Source organism: Priapulus caudatus, unplaced genomic scaffold (assembly GCF_000485595.1).
Source record: "Priapulus caudatus unplaced genomic scaffold, Priapulus_caudatus-5.0.1 Scaffold184, whole genome shotgun sequence".
NCBI lineage: Eukaryota > Metazoa > Priapulida > Priapulimorpha > Priapulimorphida > Priapulidae > Priapulus > Priapulus caudatus.
The window spans coordinates 62,198-73,306 of record NW_014577245.1 but is presented as its reverse complement, the minus strand read 5'-3'; the positions used below and the strand labels follow the sequence as shown (position 1 = coordinate 73,306).

General features: G+C 49.6%; 2 protein-coding genes across 2 annotated transcripts in view; both read left to right on the top strand.

Annotated features, from left to right (window-relative positions):
- Window positions 1-956, top strand: part of LOC106806879 (solute carrier organic anion transporter family member 3A1-like) — a 41,192-nt gene extending 40,236 nt beyond the window's left edge. Inside the window, exon 4 of the mRNA XM_014809018.1 lies at window positions 910-956. Coding sequence (XP_014664504.1) covers window positions 910-956 — 47 coding nt within the window. The remainder of the gene's footprint in view (window positions 1-909) is intronic.
- A 4,624-nt stretch (window positions 957-5,580) lies between these two features.
- LOC106806890 (solute carrier organic anion transporter family member 4A1-like) overlaps window positions 5,581-11,109 on the top strand; it is a 38,778-nt gene continuing 33,249 nt past the window's right edge. Inside the window, exon 1 of the mRNA XM_014809031.1 lies at window positions 5,581-5,616. The gene's annotated coding sequence lies outside the window, so the exon portion shown is untranslated. The remainder of the gene's footprint in view (window positions 5,617-11,109) is intronic.

Genomic DNA, 11,109 nt, shown 5'->3' with positions numbered 1-11,109 from the left:
CTCACCTCCCCTGTACACGCACGTCTGCTTCCCTCACCTCCCCTGTACACGCACGTCTGCTTCCCTCACCTCCCCTGTACATGCCGCATCCGTATGTACGGCCCGGCCTTCAAAGTTACCGGCTGCTTGCTTTTCAATCGTAATTTTGAGTAGTATATGATTGATTTGTGTGGACGTCTCTCTCGCGGACTGTCTGTCCATCGTATTCTTCTAACATTGATCTACTGTTCCATGCAAGTGTGTGTGAATAATGGATGTACTCTAGTATGGCGCTAGATTTAGGGCGGCGTATTAAATGCAGATTCGCGCCAGATCTCCGCGAATAAATAATCGACGAACCGAAAGTGGAAGTTTCCTTTGTCTTCTGTCCGGGTTTTTCCCCATTAAGGCAATTCTTTGCCCGCGTTATCACGTTGCTGCGTAGAACTATAAATATGCCTGCTTCTAGGAAAACCTATTCTACACTAATGAAAGTCGTGCTGCAGCTGCAATAGCAACGAGTAATTGTACGCGCCGAGAGAGTGACGCTATTGGGCATATGGTTCAGTATTATGATGATTTCTGCTGCCGTTTCTGAGTGCATCGGTCATTTAAGTTATTGGAAAGGACCGATGGCAAATTGTAATGTGCGGCGCAATAGCTATCAGTGTTTGTTTTCGCGCGAGCGATGTTAGTGTTCTAAGTAATGATGTATGTCGTGCGTGCGCAAATGTCATTGCACCCACTTGAACTCACTCACCTCTCACCTCACCTCTTTCGTTCTCTCCGTTTTCGACGCAGACCCGAGTTTCGTCATTAGCAATCCCAACTGGCCAATTATATCGCTTATAGACATTGAAACCGACGATTGAATTCACAATTAATTTGATGATATAGATGAATAAGATTTTATAATTTTTTGCCGCGCAGATCCGGGTTTCGACATCAGCAGTCCCAAGAGTCGACGCGCGTGCTAGTGTGCACTGCCATTGTTTCGTTCTCTCACTGACACACTTTCTCTGTTTTCGACGCAGACCCGGGTTTCGACATCAGCAGTCACAACTGGCCAATTATATCGCTGAAACCGACGATTGAATTCACAATAAATTTGATGATATAGATGAATAAGATTTTAAATTCTTTGCAGACCCGGGTTTCGACATCAGCAGTCCGAACTGGCTCGGCGCGTGGTGGCTCGGCTTCGACATTGTCGCACTCTGCATCATCCCCGCCGCGCTCCTGCTGCTCGGCTTCCCGAAGAAGCTGCGCAACCTGAAGCCACTCATCAAGGAGATGAGCGCGTCGAGCACGACGCGTTGCCTCGACGCCGCCGAGGAGAGGCTCGACAGGGAGGAGCTGACGAGTCCCGTCGCGCCGGAGTCCGCTGCGGTGGCGCCCCCCGGCGGCCACAAGGGCGAGACGGTGCTGCAGAGCATGGAAGGTGAGGCGGTGGGAATCTTTGTTGGAGTTGTTAGGGGATGGTAGCTGACTTCTGGCGCTATCGATTGAATGGCGTTCGCATTCCTGCTTCTCATTCTGTTCCTCCTCTTTGTTCTCCTCTTTTACTATTCTTTTCCATTTATTTTTCATTCTATTATTTCTTCTCATAACCTGTTGTATTTGATCTGTTACCCTACGTCATACAATTAAAAAATCGTCTTGAAATTAACATTAAATTAAAAAAACATTTTGTTCAGATTATTACCATTGGTGGTAGTGTGATGGATCTTTCATGTCCTACCAATCTTGAGCAAGTGGGCGCTGCCGTGTCCTCACAATCGGTGAACTGCCTGTCAGTGTCAATAGATCGGTGGGGGATTCTGAGAATGTGGCGTATAGCGTGCGCGATTCCAAGTAAAACTAAGTATCGTAAAAGACTGATGAGACACAGGGCACGTCATAAACGTTTAATGTATCCTGGCTTTTCTCTTCCATCAGAAACTGCCGTTTGTGCGAATGATTTAGAAGCAACTTACGGAGTGTGTATGTATCCTGAGGTATAGTTTATGGGACACGCATCCAATCTCAGTTATAAGGGACAGAAATAAATTCGGTGTTGTCGGTAATTGGTGAGTAATACGTACTGATTGCTGTAAAGAATCAGGTGCCATTGAAGTGAATAGATGGGGATAGAAAGAATGGAGCAGCTGGATTCTAATAGTGCATTGGCCTGAAGGAAAGTAGAAATTGGAGTGGGAGAAGTGCACATGGCTAGCGCCAGACGTGCTTACTGACTAAGTGGCATATAGTGAGAAAGTTGGAGGGGTCGTGAACATCACAAGGTGGCTAGCATTGTCACAAAAAAAGCAGACAGTTTCAAAAATCATCTTAGGAGCGATGGTAAAACCATTTTTAACGTTCACATGTAGTAGGGTTGCTGCCAGACTGGTTTGGTGAGTTTTATGACGTGAAGGGGAGGCAGATGGGGTTGCAGGGTGGGTAACAACTACAGTGTAGTGAGCATTGTTTCACTGTAGACTGTAGTGTATTTTTTCCATCTTTAGTCAGAATGAGTTCATTATTACGTAGTGATTAATTTAATATTTTAATTGTTTTACACCAATTGCACTTAATCCAGACACCGTGGCGTACAAAGGCATTCGAGTCTTAGCGTAATTAAGCATAAAAGCAGATACATAAGTGAAGAATAATATGTAATTACTGCCCGATATATATATATCGAAACAATCTATGTTGCGAGTGCCGGCCGATTGCATCTCGATTCACATATGTCAGCGGGTTAATTTCTATGTATCCCCATCAATATTGCACGAAGTGAATGAGCGACGACACGACCCTACGTTCTAGTGGTTACGCGTGACCGACTATCCAGAGATTGCCGAGAGACGTAATCGGCCGAGAGGCGTAATAGATCCAGTCGGCGTCGGCGGCGGCGGATGATGAGGAGGATTGGGAGGAGGAGGAGAAGGAGGAGGAGGAGGAGGAGGAGGTGGAGGAGAGATTGTTAGTTAGTGTTAGTCGGGCGTTGCTTCATCGTCGTCGTTCGTAGGTGTCGTCGTCGGTGGTGGTGTAGGAGGAGGAGGAGGAGGAGGTGGAGAGAGATTGTTAATTAGTGTTAGTCGGGCATTGCCTCATCGTCGTCGTTCGTAGGTGTCATCGTCGGTGGTGGTGGAGGAGGAGGAGGAGGAGGAGGAGGGGGGAGGAGGTGGAGATGTAGGAGGTGGCGGAGGAGGAGGGGTAGAGGCAGGAGGAGTGAGCGCGAGGAGGTTGGAGAGAGCAGGGGGAGGAGGAGAGAGATTGTTCATTAGTGTTGTCAGGCCGTGTGCCTGCATCGTCGTCCGTTCTGTAAGGTGTAGTCGGTGGCAGGCACGGCGCGGTGGAGGAGGAGGCAGGGAGAGGAGGCAGTCGAGGGGGGGAGGAGGGTGGCGGAGGAGGAGGAAGTAGGAGAGGAGGGAAGGAGCAGGATCGAGGAGCGAGGAGCAGGGGGAGGAGGGAGAGCTTGCTTCCTTAGTGTTGTCAGGCGTGCCTTCATCGTCGCGTCTAGGCGGCGGGGGAGGAGGAGAGGGGGGATGAGGGGAGGAGGGGGGGGGGAGGAGGAGACGCAGGAAGAGAGGAGGAGGTTCGAGGGGAGGAGAGGAGGAGGAGGAGTAGAGATGCGAGGGGTGGCGGAGGAGGAGTAGGCAGGAGGAGGGCAGGAGCAGGAGGAGGGAAGGAAGAGGGGGAGGAGGAGAGAGATTGTTCTTAGTGTTAGTCGGGGTTGCCTATCTGCTCGTCCGGTTTGTAGGTGTCAGTCGGTGGCGGCCGCGCGTGGAGGAGGAGGAGAGAGTTGGAGTGGAGCGAGGAAGAGGTGGAGGAGGATTGAGAGGAGGAGGAGGAGGGGAGGAGGAGGAGGGAGGTGGAGTAGGGGCGAGGGGCGGAAAAGGAGAGAGGAGGGAAGGAAGAGGAGGAGGAGGAGGTGAGGGAGGAGGAGGAGGGGAGGAGAGAGAGGAGGAGGAGGAGGAGAGAGATTGTTATTAGTGTTAGTCGGGATCTGCCTTTATACGTCGTTACGTTCGTAGTGATCATCCGTCGTGGTGGTGGGGAGTAGGAGGAGGGGCGAGAGAGATTGTTTTAAAAATTAAGTGTTTAGTCGCGGCATTCGCTCATCCGTCGTACGTTCGTAAAAGGATGTCGTGCGTCGGTGGCGGTGCGAGCAAGGAGGTGGAGGAGGGCGAGAGAGATTGGTTAAGTTAGTCGTTAGTCAGCTTTGCTTCATTCGTGTCGTTTGTTACGGTGGTCGTCGCAGGTGGCGGCGGCAGCGGTGAGAGGAGGAGGATCGGGATGAGGAGGAGGAGCGGCGCGAGGGGGGAGGAGAGAGGAGGCAGCGAGGGCGGTGGAAGGTGGGAGGTGGCGGGAGCGAAGTTAGGAGTAGGAGCAGCGAGCAGGGGGGGAGGAGAGAGATTCGTTCAGTTAGTGATTAAGTCGGGCGTTTCCTCATCGTCGGCGTGTGTTAGGTGTCGTCGGTGGTGTGCGTGCGTGCGAGGAGCGAGGAGGGAGGAGGAGTTGCAGAGAGATTGTTAATTAGTGTTAGTCAGGCGTTGGCCTCTCGGTCGCTCGTTTGTAGGTTGTGTTCGGTGGTGGTGGAAGGGGAGGGGAGGAGGAGGAGAGGAGATTCGTTATTAGTGTTGGCGGGCGTTGCCTAATCGTCGTTCGTTTTGTAGGTGTCGTCGGTGGTAGGTGGTCAGGCAGCGAGGATGCGAAGGAGGGGAGAGAGATTGTTAAATTTAGTGTTGTCATGGCGTTGCGCTCATTCGTCGGTCGTCTTGTAGTGTCGTCTACAAAGTGGCGGCGGGCTTCAGGCCGAAGGAGGACGGGGGGGATTGAGGAATGAAGAGGGGGGGGGCGCGAGGAGGAGGAGACGCAGAAGAGGAGGAGGAGGTGGAGGGGTACGAAGAGGGGAGAGTGCGAGGAATGAGGGGTGGCGAGAGGGGAGGAGTATTGGAGGCAGGCAGCGAGGAAGCAGGGGGAGGAGGAGAGAGATGGTTCATTCTGGTGTTGTCAGGCGTGCACTCATCGTCGTCGTTTAGTACGTGTCTGTCGGGTTGGCGGCGGGCAGCGGTGTAGAGGAGAGGAAGGAGGTGGAGGCGGAGGAGGACAAGACGGTGAGGAGGAGTAATGAGAGCGGACGAGGATGGAGGAGGAGGAGGAGGAGTGAGTCGGGGTTGGAGGAGGAGGCGGGGGGAAAAGGAGGAGGGAGGGCGAAGGAAGAGCGAGGGGCGAGAGGGGAGGGGAGGAGGAGGAGAGGAGGAGGAGGAGGAGGAGGAGGCAGGAAGAGAGGAGGAGGAGGAGGAGCAGAGATTGTTAATTAACGGTTAGTCGAAGGCGTATGCCTCATCGTTGTCGTCTCGGTACGGCTGTCGTCCATCGGCGGTGGAGAAGTGGGAGGAGCAGGGAATGAGGAGGAGGAGTCTGGAGGAGGGGAGTGATGGTATAATTAGTGTTATCGGGCATTACTTTGTCGTTTGCAAGTTCTCGCTCGAGCCGTAGTCAGCTCGCCGCCAATGTCATCTTCCGGCACGATCATCTCGGAGCCCTGCGCAGGATGTCTTACATCGTCGACTGGCTTTCTTCACTTACTTCACAAGATCCTGCGAGCTGCGTTCTATCGACGCCGCCCCAGGCAAACACCTCACTCAGAGTATGAAGCTCTTCTGAACGATCGGTGGTTGTGGGGAGGTGTCAGGGCTGCAGCTACTAGGTTTGTAGTAGGCAGTACTAGGTTGATAGTAGCATTTACTAGGGCTTTACTAGCAGCAGTCCTATAGTAGCAGTACTAGGTTTAGTAAGCTGCCAGTACAGGCGTGATAGTAGCAGTACGTTTAGGCTTCTTAAGTAGCAGCAGTACTATGGTTTAGTAGCAAGCAGTACTAGGTTCAGTAGCTGCAGTCCTAGGGCTTTAGTAGCGCCAGTACTAGGTTTGAGTAGCAGCGTACTAGGTTTAGTAGCAAGCAGTTACTGTTGTAGTAGCAGTACTTAGGGTTTAGTAGCAGCCAGTATTAGGCGTTTAGTAGCAGCAGTACTAGGCTTTAGTTAGCGCAGTACTAGGGTTAGTAGCCAGCAGCAAGATTACTAGGCGTTTAGTAGCGCAGCAGTCTAGGGTTTTCAGTAGCAGCAGCCAGTACTAGGGTTTTAGTTAGCAGCGTACTAGGGTTTTAGTTTCAGCAGTCTAGGGTTTTAGTAGCAGCCAGTACTAGGGTTTAGTAGTAGCAGGTACTAGGGTTTAGTAGCAGCGTACTCAGGCTTTGTTGTCAGTAGCGTACTAGGACGCTTAGTAGCAGCAGCTACTTAGCGGTTTAGTGCGCAGTACTAGGTTTAAGTGCGCAGTACTAGGGGTTTAGTTAGCTGCAATTATAGCGGCTTTAGTGCAGCAGTATGGGTTTAGTAGCAGCAGTACGTAGGGTTTAGTTAGCTGCTCAGTACTAGGGTTTTAAGTGCGCCGTACTAGGGTTTAGTAGCTGCGTTAATAGGGTTTAGTAGCAGCGTTACTAGGGTTTAGTGAGCAAGCAGTGCTAAGGGAGTTTAGTAGCAGCAGTACTAGCGATTTAGTAGCAGCAGTACTAGGGTTTTGTAGGGAGCTGCTAGGGTTGTAGCACCAGTGCCTAGGTTTCAGTAGCGCCAGTACTAGCGGTTTGTAGTACGCCAGCCAGCAGTACTAGGGGTTAGTAGCGCAGTACTAGGCGTTTAGTAGCTGCAGTACTTAGGTGGTTTGAGTAGCAGCCAGGACTAGGGTTTCCGTAGCTGGCAAGATACTAGGCGATTTAGTAGCGCAGCTTACTAGGGTTTAGTAGCGCAGTAACTAGGCGCTTTAGTTAGCAGCAAGTCACCTAGGGGTTTGTAGGCAGTGCTTAGGCGTGTAGTAAGCAGCCAGTACTAGGGTTTAGTAGCTGCAGTGCAGTACTAGGGTTTGTAGCAGCAGTACTTAGGGTTTACGTAGCAGCAGCAGTACTAGGGTTTAGTAGGCAGCGCAGTACTAGGGTTTAGTTAGCAGGTACTAAGGGTTTAGTAGCAGCGCACGTATAGGGTTTTAGTAGCAGCAGTACTAGGGTTTAGTAGCAGCGTACTAGGGTTTAGTGCAGCAGCGTACTAAGGTTTTAGTAGCAGCAAGTACTAGGGTTTAGTCAAGCACGCAGTACTAGGTTTAGTAGCCACGCAGTAACTAAGGGTTTAGTAGCAGCAGTACTATGGTTTAGTCAGCTGCCAGTATAGCGGTTTAGTAGCGCAGTTACTAGGCGCATTTAGAGTAGCAGTCTGGTTTAGTAGCAGCAGTACTATGGGTTTAAGTAGTAGCAGTATAGGGTTTAGTAGCAGCAGGTTACTTAGCGGTTAGTCAGCAGCCAGCTACTTAGCGGTTGTAGCAGCAGCAGTACTAAGAGTTTAGTAGCGCAGCTACTAGGGTTTAGTTGAGCTGCCAGTAACTCGGTTTTGTGAGGCAGTACTAGGGTTTTGTGCTGCAGTAACATAGGGCTTAGTAGCAGCAGTAACTAGGGTTTAGTAGCCAGCAGGTCTACGTCGGGTTTGTAGCGAGCTGGCTAGGGTTTAGTAGCCAGCGTTACTAGGGTTTGTGCTGCAGGCCAGCTACTAGGGTTTCGTAGCAGCAGTACTAGGGTTTAGTCGCAGACCAAGCAGTACTAGCGTTTGTGAGTAGCAGCCAGTACTAGGGTTTGAGTTAGCAGCAAGTACTTAGGGTTTAGTAGCAGCAGCAGTACTAGGGTTTAGTAGCAGCAGTACTAGGCGTTTAGTAGCAGACAGTACTAGGGTTGAGTAGCAGCAGCAGTACTAGGCGTTTGTAGCAGCAGTATAGCGGTTTAGTAGCAGCAGTACTAGGGTTTCAGTAAGCAGCGTACTAGGGTTTAGTAGCAGCAGTTTACTTGGTTTAGCTCGCAGCAGGTACTGGGTTAGTAGCCGCGTCTAGGGTTTAGTCAGTAGCAGTACTAGGGTTTAGTAGCGCATACTTGGTATTAGGATGTAGCAAGTACTAGGGATTTTAGTAGCAGCCAGTACTAGGCGTTTTAGTAGCAGCAGTTCTAGGGTTAGTAGCAGCATGTGCTAGGTTTAGTAGTTAGCAGTGCATTAGGTTTAAGTCAGCTAGCAGTACTTAGGCTTTAGTAGCAGCAGTATAGGCTTTTAGTTAGTAGCGATCTAGGGTTTTAGTAGCGCAAGTACTTGGCGTTTCAGTAGCAGCCGTACTAGGGTTTAGAGAGCAGTACTAGCACGGTTGAGTAGCCAGCAGTGACTAGGCGTTAGTAGCAGCAGTACTAGGGGTTGTTAGGATGGGTAGGAGTATTGTAGCAGCAAGTACTTAGGGTTTTAGTAGCTGCAGTGCAGTATTAGGGTTTAGTAGCGCGCTACTAGGGTTAAGTGCAGCAGCAGCTATAGGGTTTAGTAGCAGCGTACTGGGTTTAGTGCAGCAGTACTAGGGTTTAGTAAGCAGGCAGCAGTACTAGGGTTTAGTAGCAGCAGTACTAGGGCGTTTAGTAGCAGCAGTACTAGGGCTTTAGTGGACAGCAGTACCTAGGTTTTAGTAGCGCAGCTACTGGGTTTAGTAGCAGCAGTTACCTAGGGTTTCAGTAGCAGCAGTTACTTAGGTTTAGTCGCGCAGTTTACTATGGTGTTAGTAGTAGCAGGTACTAGGGTTTCAGTAGCGCACTTAGGTTTAGTAGTAGCGGTACTAGGGTTTAGTAGCCAGCGTACTATGGTTTAAGATAAGTAGCAGTACTAGGCGTTTAGTAGCAGCAGTACTTAGGGTTTAGTAGCAGCAAGTGCTAGGGTTTAGTCAGGCGCAGCTTACTAGGGTTTAGTAGCAGCAGCAGTGCTAGGGTTTAGTAGCAGCAGTACTAGGGTTTAGTAGCAGCAGTACTAGGGTTTAGTAGCAGCAGTACTAGGGTTTAGTAGCAGCAGTGCTAGGGTTTAGTAGCTGCAGTGCTAAGGTTTAGTACCAGCAGTACTAGGGTTTTGTAGGAGTGCTAGGGTTTAGTAGCAGCAGTGCTAGGGTTTAGTAGCTGCAGTGCTAGGGTTTAGTAGCTGCAGTGCTAAAGTACGCAGTAGCGGCGATGAGCGCGTGTTTACGGGGCTGTGTCAGCTTCAGTACCGCACGTGCCGCGGCAATCGGCACGCTACCGGGCATCCGGTTTTAGCCACGATCCTCATTATATTGCGATATCGGTTTACCCGGCTAGCTGCTAATAACACACACTCGCTCGCCGAATCGGCAGCTGTGAGGTCGAAATATTTCATCGCGGCGGCGCGCACTTCCTCTGCATTAATCTTGTTATTATGAGCGTGGGGCAGCGTGAAGGATCGCTGGAGCGTGCATGCGGTGCAAGCTTCCTTGGTTTAATCTCGTGCCGCACGTTGATTGCGATGACATATCAATGTGCACTAACTCATGGCTGTGAAGCCATACTAATAAGCATACGCACGTTATTCGTATCGTTAACGTAATTCGGCGTAGCAAAAGCACGGGGCAGAGATGAACGCGTTTGAGTGATGAACCCAGTGGACGGGATTGGATGTAGGATTTGGACACTCCGCGGGGGATAGATTATTGTTGTTGTTTACGGAAAGGTTGATAATGATAGTGATGATGACGAATGTACATGTGATCTGTGCTGGCTGTTCCTATTGGTGGAATGGTTCACATCCGGTTCCACTGCAACCGAATATATTTCATGTTGTACCTTGTTGAAAATTTACAGGCCACTGTATGAAAGGCTAGGTTGTTCTCTGGGAAATTTCGCAGTCGTCAGCACTCGATCATCTGGGCGTGATCATTGCTTTCGGCATGTGCCATCTTCTAATGGTCCCTTTTAGGTTTGGCTTCTTTGTTTCTGTCATTCCGTATTGGAATTCTCTCCCGTCGTCTTTAGTAAATTGCAAAATTGCGGCGTTTTCCGCTGCGATCCGCAGTGTTGATCTGTCGATTTGATCAACTTGTCTCTCCATCTGTGTTATAGCCCTTTACTGTCCTTATGAGGTTATCAAGCAGGTGTCCCGCCCATGTTAGGAATTCTGGATTACGATGGATTGTAATTTGAATAGCACATGTCGTGTTTGTGATGTGGTATTGCGTGAGCAATTTAATTTGATAGGTTTCCAATTTTAATATGTTTGATGTGCAATCGAGATGACAGTGTCAATGATGGAGAATTATATTTAGAAAGAAGTGGTCTCGATCGTATGTGCATATTTTCTGCGGTGTTAGTTTTAGCGGTAGTCAAGGGCAAACAAGAACGACGGTATTCTACGTGTGAATTTGATCGATGAGCGAGAGATTGCATGGGTATAGATTTGCTTCTATTAATTTAGACTTTTTTGATAGACTGATTCCAAAGCCAATGCTGAATCTAAGAAATAACGTACAGCTGCGTGTGATGTTGCAACTTATATAATTCAACTATTTCTGGAATCCATTCATGATAAAATTTTAACTCAAGTTGATGAATTTTTTCGCGTACTAATGAGTCGATGGGACTTATAAATAGACTTAGAAGTGTTTGCTTCACTCCCGTTTGCTAGTAGATAGAAAATGTTCTCAGAGTAACGGCTGGATAATGTGTACATGTGTTCAACGTTTTACAATTCTGTTCAAAAGTGCACAATTCATGTGCTTATGCGCCTTACTGTAAAGTTTCCATCATAAAAAATAAGCCATCATAATCACCACTAAAGTAAGTGTCACACAAGGATAACTAGCATGAAATACGAAGCTAGTAACCAAATGTTTTGGTTTCACTAATGCGTGCACGTGACCGCTCGTTGGTTTCATCTTTACCTGTCCATGTAATCAGTCGGCTAAATATTCCTGAGTAGTGACAGATAGTGGATTGCAGTCAGTATTGGGCACGTAGAGGTATTGGTGTCGGGGTAGGTGGCAGGCAGGGAGTGTTTCGCTGTCTATTATGATTAACATATAGGCAATATCTAAATGGAGAGTAAGTTGGGTGTGCGCGCGCGTGTGCGTGCGTGCATGCGTGTGTGTGCCCGCGTGCGTGCGTGTGCGTGTGTGCGCGCGTTTGTTTCTCTCTGTGCGTGTGTGTTTATGTGTGCGTGGGACCGTGGGTTGGGTGGGCGTGTGCGTGTGCGTGTGCGTGTGCGTGTGCGTGTGCGTGTGCGTGTGCGTGTGCGTGTGCG